This window comes from Vespula pensylvanica, chromosome 22, assembly GCF_014466175.1.
Source record: "Vespula pensylvanica isolate Volc-1 chromosome 22, ASM1446617v1, whole genome shotgun sequence".
Taxonomy (NCBI): domain Eukaryota; kingdom Metazoa; phylum Arthropoda; class Insecta; order Hymenoptera; family Vespidae; genus Vespula; species Vespula pensylvanica.
This window is the reverse complement of record NC_057706.1, coordinates 1,258,293-1,274,200: the sequence shown is the minus strand read 5'-3', so window position 1 is coordinate 1,274,200 and position 15,908 is coordinate 1,258,293. Positions and strand designations below refer to the sequence as shown.

General features: G+C 30.8%; 2 protein-coding genes and 1 long non-coding RNA gene across 4 annotated transcripts in view; 2 read left to right on the top strand and 1 right to left on the bottom strand.

Moving 5' to 3' along the window:
* Positions 1 to 961: 961 nt before the first annotated feature.
* On the top strand, positions 962 to 4,394 carry LOC122636558 (zinc finger protein 773-like). Its single transcript, XM_043827911.1, has 8 exons — positions 962 to 1,444; positions 1,756 to 2,269; positions 2,346 to 2,613; positions 2,724 to 2,921; positions 2,990 to 3,157; positions 3,229 to 3,421; positions 3,501 to 3,764; positions 3,852 to 4,394. Exons 1-8 carry the CDS (start codon positions 1,319 to 1,321, stop codon positions 4,098 to 4,100), a joined length of 1,980 nt encoding a protein of 659 aa, XP_043683846.1. The 5' UTR covers positions 962 to 1,318; the 3' UTR covers positions 4,101 to 4,394.
* Positions 4,395 to 6,009: 1,615 nt separating this feature from the next.
* LOC122636583 overlaps positions 6,010 to 15,908 on the bottom strand; it is a 16,016-nt gene continuing 6,117 nt past the window's right edge. Inside the window, exons 3-5 of the mRNA XM_043827956.1 lie at positions 13,878 to 13,932; positions 13,687 to 13,778; positions 6,010 to 6,179 (exon numbers count right to left, since the gene is read on the bottom strand). Of these exons, the coding sequence (XP_043683891.1) occupies positions 6,162 to 6,179; positions 13,687 to 13,778; positions 13,878 to 13,932 (165 nt within the window). The 3' untranslated portion in view covers positions 6,010 to 6,161. The remainder of the gene's footprint in view (positions 6,180 to 13,686; positions 13,779 to 13,877; positions 13,933 to 15,908) is intronic.
* LOC122636587 lies at positions 12,382 to 13,690 on the top strand. Of its 2 annotated transcripts, none has more exons than XR_006328987.1 (3): positions 12,382 to 12,458; positions 12,708 to 12,853; positions 13,474 to 13,690. It is a non-coding gene; the product is annotated as an uncharacterized LOC122636587 (long non-coding RNA). The 2 variants fall into 2 exon arrangements; XR_006328986.1 differs by having other exon boundaries at positions 12,429 to 12,543.

Sequence of the window (15,908 nt, the reverse complement as noted above, 5' to 3'; positions counted from 1 at the left end):
ATCATATTACGCCGGTAATGCGTATTTTGGAGTAGAGTCATTCGGACACTCACGATAGTGTCCGAGCGCGATTAAAAGTCCTACCGAGGACTTCGTTTTATTTGTTCGGCGATTATTTGCTCACGCCGGTCCCGCGAATCTTAGAGAGTAGAGTCACCGTTAGCTCGTGGGTCCCCAGATGCAGCTACCTCCACGCGGTGGGACCTGGGTCGGTAGTACTTGCGAAATATCGAAATCTATATCTGAATTGTATCTAAATTATATATGTAATTATAAGACGCAAGTACTACCGGGCGAATGGCTGCATATTTATGTATATTTTCGAAATCTTTTCAATCAATTTCTGATTTAACATTAAAATACTATCTCTTTACATTGCTAATACTGGATACAATATAAATGTCAACTATATATTTTTATATAATATTTTATTTTATATATTTTATTTTAACTTTTATGTTATATAATATTTATATGCGAAATAGAATGATTGAATATGTAATAACTACTATCGTTTAATTAGACGTATACTTTACATTTTACATTTAAGTACTGTTCATTGCTAATATTTCAATAAATAAATAGATGCACTTTGAAAACGTGTGATTTCTTCTTTACTCTTACTCTTTGCTCTTGTTTTCCTTTATTTATCCTTTAGATTAAATGCTATATGTAAAAGGCTCTTCTTAAAATAATTAATTAAATATCTGAAATCATATATTACGATTAATTTTTCATATTGATCCTATATCTTCGTCCTCCAATTTCTCATTCGAAGCAAGTTCGATAAATTGAATTTCTGATTAATCGATATTTTAGTTTTCTTCTACTATTCAATATCGTGTGCGGTCGGTATAGTAGAAAACTGAGAATTTCCTTTCCTGCAAAGTTTGGCGATAATTGTTTCAGTATATCTTCGACAGATGTCACGATTAGGCTATTACCATGCGAATATGAACGATGTGCAATAGTTTTTATAAACAACAAATGAATCAAAATACGTTTATCATTGTTCTCGAACATGATACTGTATAAGAACAAGCGGCGAGTTCAAAATCGAGTCGTGCACATCGAAAAATCGATTATTGCGAGACGAAATATCGGTTCTATTTAATGGCGGTGTAAGTGGAGAGAGAAAGAGACATGTAATATTTTTGTCGTGAGGAAGAGAACATGTCCGCTGTCGGGGTTAGCGTCTATGCCGATCTTTTGTTTACGACGTCTTTGAAGCTTTTATTCGTGTCACGATAGAATCGTTTTTGTTGTGTTTTTGACAATGCACTGCCACCGCATAAACGTTCTCAGATCTCTCGCATGAATGATGACGGAGCCGGAACTTTGCCGGCTCTGTGCCGAGACCAAAGAGAACTTCATCGGTATTTATGACGCCGAAGGACAGAAATTAGCAATAGAAGCTAAAATCGCTAAATGTTTGCAAATTCAGGTAATTTCAATTCGTTGTCATATTTGGCGTTTCCTATCTCTATTTTCAAACGTTAAAAACAATTTCACGTGCTCGTTGTACTTGAAATGCTGCGTCTAATGTATGCTATACCTATATATACAAATATCTTTTTTAAACAGGTCTGTTGTCTTCATTCTTTTTTAAACTTTTTTCTTTTTTGTTATCATTGCTTCATCGGAATATTAATCGAGGTTAAAGAGATACTTTATTTTTTAAAATATCTATTATGGTGTGGTACGTACTAAGGCATAAATATCTTTTTTAACATATCGGTTTTTTCATCATTGCAGGTATTAATAACAGATGGTTTGCCGCTGTCGGTTTGCATAGACTGTTGCGTTTTATTAAATCAGTGCAGTGAATTTTTTGAGAAGACCAATCAAGCGCAAGCATCTTTGAGGCAACTACTAATAGAGCCCAAGTCTGAACCGTCGACTTTAGAACCAAATATAGATTTTATTAAGAAAACTGTTGAATTTCCGAAAGAGGAAGAGATTGCAATCGATGAATGTCAACTGTCGGATAATTACATTCATAATTCTGCTGTAGATATCACAAATACATATTTTAATAACGAAAATGAAAATGATTGTAATCAGCAAAAATATGAGACGGTAAAGGAAGAGAAATGTAAAATTCAAGTGAAAAAAGGTTCTCCCAAGCAGACTAAGAAAAAGGTTAAGAAAAAAAGTCAAATGCAAAGAATGGAAGATTTGGAATTATGCCTAACCTCTGATTTAAAAAAAGGACACAGTGACATTAGTATAAAATCTAATATGAAAGTTCCAGATAATTATATGACAGGTAAAATTTATATAATATTTTGTAGATATTTAAATTGAAATATTATTAATTTTAATGTATGCTATGGCATATGTAGGAACAGATTCAGACTTGGAAATGATAGAAACCCGTGCAGCAGAACCACCAAAACCTGGACGTAAAAGAGGAGAAGGATTAGATAGATATCCTTGGTTATGTACTGATTGTAATGACAAGTTACCAAGTTTGGAAGCTTTGGAAGAACATCACGAAACTGTACATAATCAACAAGCAAAGTACATGTGTGTGCAATGTTGCAAAGTCTATGACAAATATTATGGTTTTCTTACTCATGTCAAAAGGCATAAAACTAAAGCAAAGTATAAGTAAGAATTCTTGTATATTACATTCTTATGTATTACAAGTTTTAAACTATATATGCAGTTTTGATAAAACATTCGACATGTTAATTTTATATGTTTTTTTTTACACATAGTTGTGAGGATTGTGGAAAATCATTTGTACATAAAAGAGTATTAGACTCGCATAAAGCAGTACATAGTGAGGAACGTCCATATGTTTGTCAAACATGTGGTAAAGCATTTAGACAACAAAGCGCTTTATACATTCATAGTAGATGTCATTTACCGGATACAATGAAAAATCGTTTTCAATGTGATCAATGTGATAAAAGGTAATTGACAATAATTAATTATAAAAACTATTTATAAATAAATATTATATGGATCATCTTTATTACAGGTTTTCTACTAAGCCTAATTTGGTTACTCACAAACGTATTCATTCTGGTGTTAGAAATTTTACTTGCGATCAGTGTGGAAAAAGTTTCATACAAAAAGGAAATTTAGAAGCTCATTTCTTAACTCACTCTGCAGACAAGCCATATAGTTGTTCTCAATGTCCAAAAGCGTATGTTTATACGATAAAATATATTACATAAAATATATTATATAAGATACTTAATATAAATTATATTACAGATTTAAAACACCGTTACAATTGAAGAAACATGAAACAGTTCATACTGGTGCTAAACCACACCAATGTGCTGTTTGTGGTAGAACATTTAGAGAAAAGGGTACTTTGAGAGAACATCATAGGATACATACAGGTGCAATGCCTTTTACTTGTGAATTCTGTGGGAAATGTTTTCGTTTTAAAGGAATTTTAACGGTAAAAAATATATCTTGGATATCACAATACACAAAATATCTGTATGTTAAATAACATACTGTAATATATTATATTTTAGACACATAGACGACAACATACCGGTGAACGACCATATAGTTGCTTAGAATGTCAACACCATTTTACAAATTGGCCAAATTACAATAAACATATGAAACGTAGACACGGAATTAATACGTCTCACACGAAACATTTATCACAATCTCAACAGTCGCAACAGCAACAACCACAACAGCAAGAACAACAGCAGCAGCAACATTCGATTCAAGCTAATACTGCAGAAGATCCACTTTCCATAGCGCAAACAGAATCTACAACTGTACAGGTATTAAGTATTTTTAATTAAATGTCGTTTGCAAATAACTATTGCGATAACATTTTCTTAAATCATTTTCATATATTATTTATTCAGGTGATACAAGCTGTACCACACGTAACAGCACCTCAACCAATAGTCGTACAAGCTATACCAACAACAGCGATACAAACTTTCCAGGCAGATGTATCTGGCACCGTACAGGATACTGTATTTCGAGAAAGAAATGCAACATATTTTAATGCAATGCCAGCAGCATTGCAAAACTTTTTACCCCCTAATTTACCGTATAACTTTTATAATATTTCAAACGTTACAGAAAACGATTTAATACAACATAGATAAAGATAATTCAATTGAAAAATAAAATAAAAGAATAGCTTACAACTGGCTGTTTAGGTACAAGCCTTTTTTATAATTATAAAACAAATAGGATCTTGTTTCTCATATGAATTCTTGTAAGCTGCATTTCGAATTTAGTTTCATAATTAATATACAATAGTTAAACATAATACTATTAATAATAATAAGTTTTTATTATGTTTTAGATTATTTTTCTAAGAACTAAAATAGTATGCATATCAATATTTTCTAGCAGAGTCAATAATGACCAGAATTTTGAGTTATCGATTATTCAATACATATATTATAAATTATACGTCAGAATTCTGTCGTTATATAGATTAAAAAAAAAAAATTGTTTTGTTTTTTTCTTTTTTTTTTTTTCGTATATAACACGTCAACGTCATCATTGGTAAATTGATTTTTATTATATAAAAAATCAGACATGATCGTATTTTTTTGTATATATGTTCAATATAATTTACTTCCGTAATTGATATATATATATATATATATATACATATACATATATATATACATACATATACATATATATATATATATATATATATATATATATATATGATTTGATATATTACTATAATATACTATACACAATCATGTTTATACAGAAGTACAATTTACAGATGAAAAAATTTTATAACTTCTAAAATAAGAAATAGGAGACCAAGAATTACTGAATAAATAAATTCAGTATTTGTGCTCATAATTGCAGTATTCGTAAAACATAGCTATTAATGAATTTTGTAACGAATCATACACGTATTGAAATGCAAAACATAAATTAAGCACGTATGATCGCAATCTTAATATATCGATTTATGATTCATCAAAAATTATTATATCATCATGTTTTCGTAAGTTTCTTATTCACATATTTTGCATCTTGGTAACATTGAAAAGAATATAGTTATCATAATTATTTATTTATTCTATTCTTATAAAAAGTAATAAAAGTTCTTAATTTTTTGTAAAGAGAATTTCCTCGCATGAATGATAAACATGAAATTTTTCTGATGTACCATATTATTGGACAAGAAATGTAAGTTGTGCAGTATTCGAATATCATTATTATAATATTCAAAGATAGAAGATTAATATTGTAATAAGTTTTATCAGGCTGTGTATTATAAAATATAAAATGTCATAAAACGTTATGTATATTTTAGCGGTCATCAAAATTGAGTATTAAATATATATTTCTCAGTTTAAATAATCTTTATGACATTAGGATTTATAAATATAAGATGTTACATAGAAAATCTATTTGTTATAAAAGAAGAAAGAAAAACATTGTATGATATTTATTATTATTATTATTATTATTATTATTATTATTATTATTATTATTATCGTCATTGTCATTATGTATCATTAATAATATCATTATCATTGTCATCATCGATATAAGACTACTTGCAGTTACATAAAAATTCATTCATATAAAAATGTCAAAGTTCAGATATATATCTATGAGTTTATTATTAATACATTTTTTACAATAAGAGCATAAGCAATAACATAAAATATCAGTTAATCATTATCGATTAACAATTTTCTTTGCGATATACAATATTTGTGATATATTAATCTGTATGAAATATTGTTTGTAAATATATATATTTACTTTTTGGTATCGCGACAGGATTAAATAACACAAGGCTATCATTTAAAAAAAGAATTACATTACATTTTTCCAACTTGTCTTGATACTGATTTATATTATATAATATATTGTAATCTTCACAAACACAATGCATAATATCAAGTACCTTACGTTATATTATGAAATATTTGATTTATATGTCCATATGGTTTCTAATTCTTGTAAATAATTATACATTGAATTCAATTTATTTACAATATTTATAAGAAAGCATACTATTATTTTTTCCATGATATTAATAAGCAATGATAAAAACAAATATTATCTAAATTAATGAATATTATATTTTACTTTATGTTACGTTTAAAATACATTAGAACATAACAAACAATTCTAAATAGTATTCATTCTATTATTCACTAAACTGCAGTAATTTTTTATGCTTCACGTATTCCCTACAAATACAAGAAATGATACAAACAATGCAATAAATCTTATAAAATTATAAACATTTTTTTACAGATGACACAGTATCACAATTAGAGAATCTCTACACTAAAATATGATTAGCAAAGATTTCCAATAGAAAGAAAATATACTCATCATTTATATTATTTCACAAAACGAATCTTACATTTTTCATTAATAAATATTAATTAAATATTTTCAATATCGATCGATGTTAATTATGGTATAGTGCAATAGTGTTAACATATTACACCAGTAGATGGCGATATTTGTTATATCTTCAAACTATATACAGAGCCATATACATATATATACTATCCTTACAAAACGATTTGTAATCTTCAAAGTTACATGTAATAGAACAATCGAAATGAGCAATAGAATTTTCGTTAATTTTGAAGATAGTGACGTTTGTATTATATAATTTATACAAGAAACGATATACAAGTTTATTTTTTTTGAAAAAATTTTTTAAAAGAAATGGATCAATTTTATATACACATAAAACTGATAAAGCATGATATAAGATAATATGATCATCGTTCGAATATATATATGTATACATATGTATATGCGTGTGTGTGTGTGTATTTGTATCATTATCACAGAAATAGAATATAAGATATTCGATTAGAACATTTTTAAAGAAGTCGCTGTTGGACGAAACGAAACTAAAAAAGGTTATGGTCGACAATAAGGACCATTAGGTAAACAATACAAAGTACTTAATGTGTATATATATATATATATATGTATTTCCGGTCGCGAAACAATCTAATATTCTATGTGAACGGAAGCGTATGAGAATATCGATAAAGATCCTCCTTCTTCCTTTTCTCTAACGTCAAAACGAATTTTTTTTCTTTTCTAATTTAGTTCAAACAATGACGAATGCATGGCTCCTAGTATTGTTTTCCCGCCATCATCTTATTCAAAGTTAGACCAGACAGGACACGTGATTATTTCTTCCTATACTTGGTAACAAAGATATATAACAGCAATAACTCGTCCGTAATTAAGTACATATATACATCATCTATGTAAGAGTAAATAGTGCATTCTATTCTAGTGAAATCGATGACAAGATTGATACACGTTTCGTTCGATGATTGATTTACGTTCCGCATTGATCGATGACGACAAAGATTTTTCTCACGTCAGTTGTTGCAAGAAAAAAAAAAGAAAAAATAATAATAATAATAATAATAATAATAATAATAATAATATCGGGTTTTTCTGTTTGCAGATAATTTAACAAAAAAAAAAAAAACAATGGCAATTGTCGGATTTTCTCAATGAGTTAAGAGTTTCATCGTTAAATCGAAAATCGTTTTCATAGAAAAACTTTCACAGTTTTTCCAGGATTAAGGATATATCTATTTATGGATTACAATGTACGCCGTAGAAAATTACAAAACTAAGAGAAACTGTGAGAGTTCGAAAGATAATCCTTTTTCTTTTTTCTTTTCTTTTTTTTTTTTTCTTTTTTGTAACATTTACCATTTGCTTGGATATATATATATATATATATATATATATATATATATATATACATATACCGCAAAGGACAAAGGTGAATATAATATGTATGTGTGTATGTATATACATAAATTGCATGTTCTCTACTGACTTTATGAGGCAAATTGTTCAAACTGAACATATCCGTGAATTCGCAGGCATAAGTAGGACGACCCTTTCTCGGACTATTGTTTTCCAAGAGTCGGAAAAGTCATCGTGTAATTACTCCTACGTATGAATATATATATATATATATATATATATATATACATATATATGGGCGTGTATATATACATATATATAGGAAAAAAGATACAGAGGGTTCCAAAGGTTTGATCTTAAGATTACTCTGTCTTAGGAAGCATCTAATTAATCTATTCAACGACACAACGTAACATAAATTACACGTGAAAATTGACGATGAGTAATTATCAAGAAAGAAGAAAATGTTCTCTCTCTTTCTCTCTCTCTCTCTCTTTCTTTTTCTTTTTTTATTTCCTCTTGAAAGCTTTCAATGTAAAATCAAGTGAGCTCACCTGTTGCATTCTCTCCCGTACGCGGGAACCAAGAAGGCATTCGATGTTAATGACGAGTCGAAGAAGGACTCGTCGACTCGTGCAAGACCGAGTTTACACGATTTCCCTCGCGAACAAATTAATTCAAAATTGTTTCTTATTTTTTTCTTTTTCTTTTTTCTTTTCTTTTTATTTTATTTTATTTTTTTTTTTTTTTTTATTTATCTCGACTATATCAGCTAAATTATAATGCACTCTCATTTTAATAACAACGATAATAAAAAGAACGATGTAGAAAGAAAAGGGGAAGAATAAAATAAGAAAGAGAGATAAAGGCAGAAAGAAAAAGAGAGAAAGAGAAAGAGAAAGGATACGAAGAAAATACTCAACATTTGTCTGTCGTTTCTCATTGTAAGAGAAGAAACAGGACGAAAGCGGGAAAGCAAGTTGCGGTTTTATGTTCGTGCGAACGGCCGCGTTCCTCTCTCGAATCGCGATCATCCACCGTGTTCCTTCACCTCGGTCACGGTTTGCGGATCATCCTCCGTACCAAAATTTCTCAGTACAGTCCTTTCTCCGATTCCGATATTCATCGTGATTACACGCTTCGTAGATGGTATTTACTTTCGAGTTTTTTTAAATCATCTCTTTCGAAAGCGATTCGAAATCAACGGATCTATAGATCTCTCGTTGTATTTATCTGATTTAATTTAATAGTTTTTTCTTTTTTTCTTGTATAGAGATATCTACGCTTATATATCATTTTTATTAATAGTGTATTTTATATTTTTATATTTTTATTGATACTATAATTTTATGTACATATATATATATATATGTGTGTGCGCGCGTAAGTGTAGATTATTATTATAATTATATGTATAATTTTATATATGCAAGTATTAACTGTACATACTTGAAAGGATTATTTTATATTCTTGAAGTACATACTAATAATTTCATTGAAAAGATTAGCGAAAACTCGTTGACGTGTATAACGTGTTTCTTGAGCTACTTCATCTATTCTATATATCTTTCTTTCTTTCTTTCTTTCTTTCTTTCTTTCTTTCTCTTTCTAACTCCTCCACGCGTTAATACCAGGCGAGTCAAGTTATGCCGGAAAAGGAGCGCTATTGCGTGGGCACGATTGAATTATATAATGTAATATATCGACGGAAGTTAATTATAATTAAATTATGGGTCGTATGTTTTGCTCGGCTTTTTTTTCTTTCTCTCTCTCTCTCTCTCTCTATTTATCTATCTATCGGTGTATCTATCTATCTATCTCTATCTGTCCATATATCTATCTGTCTCTCTTTCTCTCTCTTTTTTTTTCTTTTTCATCTTCATTCATTTATCCAGTGAATAGGGTTTTGTGAAAGCCCCTCCGGACGGATGGGCTTCCTCCCTCGATGATTCCCCGCTTGGGAAGTCTACCTCGACTTCCCATGCCGTCTACTATCCCCCATCGATTTTTCTTTACTTCGTAGACGAGAGACTGGTCGACGTCTCGAAAGAAAACGCGAAGAAAATTTATTATCTTTCGCACGTTGAAATACGTATTTCTGATTTCTAAATATCTAAAGTGTATATCAAATAATTCGTAGCTATTATACGAGCGAAGAAAAATTCATGACGCATTTACGACGAATTTATTAATTTAACATTTTTAATAATATCTATATATAAAATTATTATTAGTATTAGTATTATTATTATTTTTTTTTTACTATTATTATCATCATTATTATTAATATTTCATTTTTTTTTTTTTTTTCAGACAAAAGAAAAAAGAATCTTAACGTAGGTTACTGGAAGGATTATGAAATTTTGACAAATAAATTTCAATGCGGATTTTTAGGATAATATAGCAACGTGTATATCTTTACAAGATGTATGATAATCAATTCTTATGATTTAGACTTTCGCCGAGTACAAAGAAAGAAAGAAATTTTTAAGTTTCGCGTTGCATTTTATTCGCTTCGCGAACGAAGACACGATGAACGCGAATCTTTGCGACATCCCGCACCGTCATTGTTCTCTCCACCATAGGAGCCTGCTCATATCGCAAGAATTCATTACCTTTCTCATACTTGAACGATACGGTCACTCTTGGATTCTAGATGTTATAAGATCATTCGGGTTGTCCTATTATTGTCAGAATATTTTGAACGTGACTGTGCACACAGGCACAGTTTATCCTTTGTTAAATCATCGCGAATAAGAATTTCAAATATTACGTACTTCGTATATCACTGAGTGAATTTCAACATTTTACTTGGAGTAATATGAAGACTTTATCGGTGAATTAACAATAATTATCTATATAAAATTGACGGGACTATAAATCGATCGATAAAAATGACGTAAGAATTATATTTACTGCGATCTTAATCGTACGAATATCTTGACAAATTATGTAAGATGAGGAAAAAAAAATAGAAAAAAAAAAAGAAAGAATAAAAAATATTTTTAATCGATTACTTTCCAACTAATAAAATAAATTGTACATTAATTTTTATATCTATATGATATTTTTTATACAAAATTTATACAATATTAGTATGCAAATCATATATAAAATAAATGAATATATAAATGATAATAAATTAGAATGATAAAATTGTTCGATTTATCTTTGATCGGCATATCTATACGATTATTATTATATAACATTTATGTAACATTAGTATACTACAAATATTCGATTGGCCAATTAGTAAAGCCGAAATTTCTAGTAATTTATATTTCAATAAATAACATTATACATATAATATCACATATATTTTTATTAAAAATTTTTAATATGTTATATCTAAATAAAGCGAGAATATATCTAAAAAAAAAAAAAACTTTATACTTTACTATTGTCTTATTAAAAAAAATTAACATTTAATATATAAATATGAATAATACTATAGAGAAAGAAAGAGAAAGAAAGAGTATTTTATTTATTGAAACGCATTTTCATATTTTATTTAACATATTTTATTTAACATCGTTAAAATATTTGTTAAAATTAGATATATATTGTAACTTGGTATTTACTCGCACGAATAATCGTCGACATTCGATCACGACCCACACGTAAAACGCATGCAACAGCAACAGCAGTTACGGTGCGGCATCGTTTGAACCTTATTAGCAGAACGGAAGGACTCACGAATCCATCGCGAACGCGGAGATCGTTCGAGGAACGACGCGACGCAGTAATCCCGAGAAGGCGACATATTAATTTCCCCCTTTATAGGCGTGGCTCCTCACGATTAGTCGGCGATCTCTCTATATTTTAAACTTGCTACGCGATTCTTTTTTAAATGACGCGAGTAAATGACTCCCATCCTATATAAAATAACACGTTCGCTAAATCCTAATCCAAATTAGAACATTAATCTACGCTCTGGGGTCTTTCATTCTATTTTTTTTTCTTCATTCTTTTCCTCTCTTCTTTTTTTTCTCTTGCAAAATCAATTATTAATTCGTTAACTCGAAAGATTATAATATTTTCTTGAAGATGTTTTAATATATATATATATATATATATATATATATATATATATGTTTTAGTTTTTTTGTCTCTTTTCAAAAAACGATCAATATCATCAAGATACCTCGCAATATATCTTGAAAATTGATTTTTCAAACGTATTAATAAAATATTCATATAATATAATATGCATCATCAATCAATATCAATTATTATCACAGAGGATTGTGCAAACATTATTCACAATTACAGATCGATATGTCGGGTGAAATTGATCGATTAAAAATCTATTATGACGGTAATAATAGTAGTAATGATATGATGACAGAAACAGAAGAAAAAAAGAAAAAAGAAGAAAGAAACATTACAAAACTATTATAAGAAACATTAAAAATACAACGATACCAGTAAAAAAAAAGAAAAAAAAAAGAAAGAAAGAAAGAAAGAAACAATGATTACAATTTCCATTCTGTTCTACGTTAAAAGTACTCTCGAAAGATCGCGCGTGCGTTTATATGCTTCTACACATATGCGTATACGTATCTACATATGTATGTATATGTATGTAGTGTCGAATGTGAACGCGAAGGTTGACACCTACGCTCTTTCGTGTGTGCGCGAGCGCGTTCAAATGAGCTCTCTATGCGTGTACAACAGACGGCGCGGCCAAGACGTCGTCGAGTCTGCGTTTCTCAGCCGCGGAGTAGTCGTACAATACACACACACACACACACACACACGAACAGGTAAGCGGAAAAATTGGCTCGAATCGACGGAACTACTTCCGGTGGAGCCAATCGCGAAGGCATCGTTCGTGAGCTCACGCCGGCTGTAAGCTCGCTTGCTTTTGCTTGCTTGCTTGTTTGCTTGTTTGCTTGTTTGCTTGTTTGCTAGCTTGCTGGCTTGCTTACTTGCCTGCCTGCTTGCTTGTGCGCGCGTGCATGCGCGTAGAGAGTACATCGAAACAGCACCGACACTGACGATTTTATATTTAGAATTTAACCATCGAAGAAAACCGGGAATAGAGATCAGGCCACATCCGGAACCCTTCGCCGATGTTTTTCAACCTAGGATACGAGGAAAATCCTCGTAAAAAGGGTTCCATGGTTAAATTTGTCTTTCAAAAACTTCGTTCTCGTTGGTAATCTTTTTAAAAGTTACTCTTCATATATATCCGTGTTTCTTTCTTTCTTTCTTTCTTTCTTTCTTTCTTTCCTTTCTCTGGTTCTTTTTTTTTTTTTGTTTCAGCATTAAATGTCCATTCATATTTTAAATTCTTTTTTAGATTCTTGTTCTTTCTTTTCTTTTTTTCTTTTAATCAATGAAATTTCTGTTGTATATATATATATATTTATTTATTTATTTATTTATTTATTTATTCATAAAAGATTCATCTTCTTTTTTTTTCATTAATAAAATGTTCGTCGATGTTTTTATATTTTATTAATTATACGTATATATACTATATATATATATATATTTTTTTTTTTCTTCCTACTCTTATAAAGCATCATTTAAAAGAATTCTATAGTTTCTAAAATGATAATTTAGACGTTCCACGAAAGTATCTATAATAATAGACACGCGATTTGAAATTAAAATAGATAAATAGCATCATAAAGTTGGTAAGCGTTAACATCATTACAATGTAGTCTATATAATAGAAGAAAGGCACTAGCGAGTTTCCTGTTTCGCATACACACACAAATAGCTACGAGAAAAATAACCATTCTACAATACTTTTTTATTCTTATTCTTTAGATCCTATATAAGATAGAATAAATCTGAACGATGGTAAAGATCAGTATGCCATAGACACTATAACTTTCTCGCTCGCACGGATTTGTTATTTTGTATAACGAGACTGAGAGTATATTACATATATATGTACCTACATACATACATGCATACAAATATATAATACATATTACGTAAATATACAGTATAAACATCGAAAAAATATGTGATACATACCCTTGAATCTCTGCTTGTAATATTAAAGAATCGAATTCCTGGCTTCTTCCGGACTCTTTGACCCGTATCCCAGTTCCCTACTTCCGTTGATTCTATTATTAAAGAAACACAATATAACACAGCAAGATTATTTTTCTCTGGCATCTTACTTCGTCTACGTATTACGAATGCAACGTTAAACTTTAACCAACCTCGACATAGTCTTCTTTGTCGTCCACGTTGCTGTGATTCGATGTGGTGTGGTGTCTATCTAAGAAAGTTAACACGAGTTGGTGACTTGGTCTAGTAGAACAGAGAGAAAAAGATAGAGAGGTAGAAAGAGAAAGAGAAAGGGAAAGAAAAAGAGAAAGAAATAGGAGATAGGAATAGAGTTTTACGTCTTCGTCGACATCGGAGATAAAGTCTGTCCGACGTAGAGAAAAGCTGTGACAAATGATTTGTGGTCTTGTATCATTCACGTTCATTAAGACGCAAGGACCACGCGGGATGAACAACATGAAAGAGGATGACGAAGGAAGAGGAAAGATTTTTCTCTCTTTTTTTTTTTTTTTTTTTCTTTTCTCTTTTCTTTTTTCCAATGCTGGTTCAACCGGTCTCTCTCTCTCTCTCTCTCTCTCTCTCTCTTTTTCTCACTCTCTGTCTCAATTTACTCGATATGCATCTTCACTATACGGACATTTACCAGAAACCGTCGGTCATCCTTTACGGATGTAGACGTGTTACGATAGCAAGTAGAATACGTAAGAGAGGAACGTTCGCTCTTCATCGATCATCGGAACAGACGCGTAATACGCTAACACGATCGTTCGATTCCATGTATTTTACTCGTTAACTCGACGAAGTATTTTCGATGATCTTAGAAAATAATTAGATAACAACGTGTATGTTTACTTATGTACTTACTTACTTATTTACTTATTTATTTATTTGGTTACTTCGTGAAATGCACTTACTCGTATTTCCCTTTATATCTCGATAATTGCATTCGCTCGAGTTATCTTTTGCACGAGGATTACCATCACGTCGTCGTGGTACGATTATTCATCGTCGTTTCCTTTTCGTTAAGGTACGTTTTAATCTTTAGAATTGCACCGTATAACTCGCTGATTTATTTATTTTTTTCTTCTTTATCTTTCCAAAGTAAGGATCGGACATACGCGATTAAGAAAGTGTGACGCGAAACTTACTTTCCACGCGTTTCTCGTTTCTCTCATAATGAGATAGAAAAAGACAGTTTTACATCGCATTTCATTTATAAAGAAGATCGAGAGGAATTAAAGTGATGCACGTTAAAAAAAAGAAAAAAAAGAAAAGAAAAATAAATAAAATAAAATAAAGTAAAATAAAGTAAATCATAAAGTGACAAAAATCAAATTTCCCCTCGAGAGATTTTCGAACAATTAGACGTTAAATCGATTTTGTCGTAGTATTTAACAAATAAAAACTACGAACTCGTTCCAGTCGAGCTCGTCTACGTCGAGCCAGTGAATCGGTCAAGGAGAAATTTCTAAGAGCACGTGGTACGTTATATGTATATGCATGCATATATATATATATATATAATATATATATATATACATATATATATATAATATGCATATGCATGTACGTAAGTAAGTACATACATAGATATGTACATATATACATACATACATACATATGTACCATCGACACTCGTCGTCGTAAGTACTCGTGTCGGTAATTTTGCATCGATCTCACCTTCGACGATCATCGTCGTCGTCGTCGTGTCGTCGTCGTTGTGTAGTCGTCAGTCGTTGTAAGTAGTCGTGTCGTGCATAGCATTACGCGTTCACGCTGAATGGCACGGAACGATGCACGTGCTACGTGCGTTACGTCAGGACGCATGCGCGTTAAGAACGTAAAGCCCGTACGTACGCGACTGTCACTACCACGACTTCATTCATATTTTTTCCTTCTAGCTTCAGCACTCTACCACCACCACCATCACCACTACTACTACTACTACCACCACCACCACATCACCACCACCACCACCACCACAACACAACACACCAGTTCCATTCACGCGTTCGTTCGGTTGATCGAGCCGGTCGCGAGCCGCGTAGTAACACATAAACGCACACGATTTCTCTTCGATTGGTTACCGCCGATAATGCTCCACATTCGTACGTGATATTTCTCTCTACGTCATCGTACACGTATAGACGATCGTATCGCGTACACCGATACGTTTATACGTG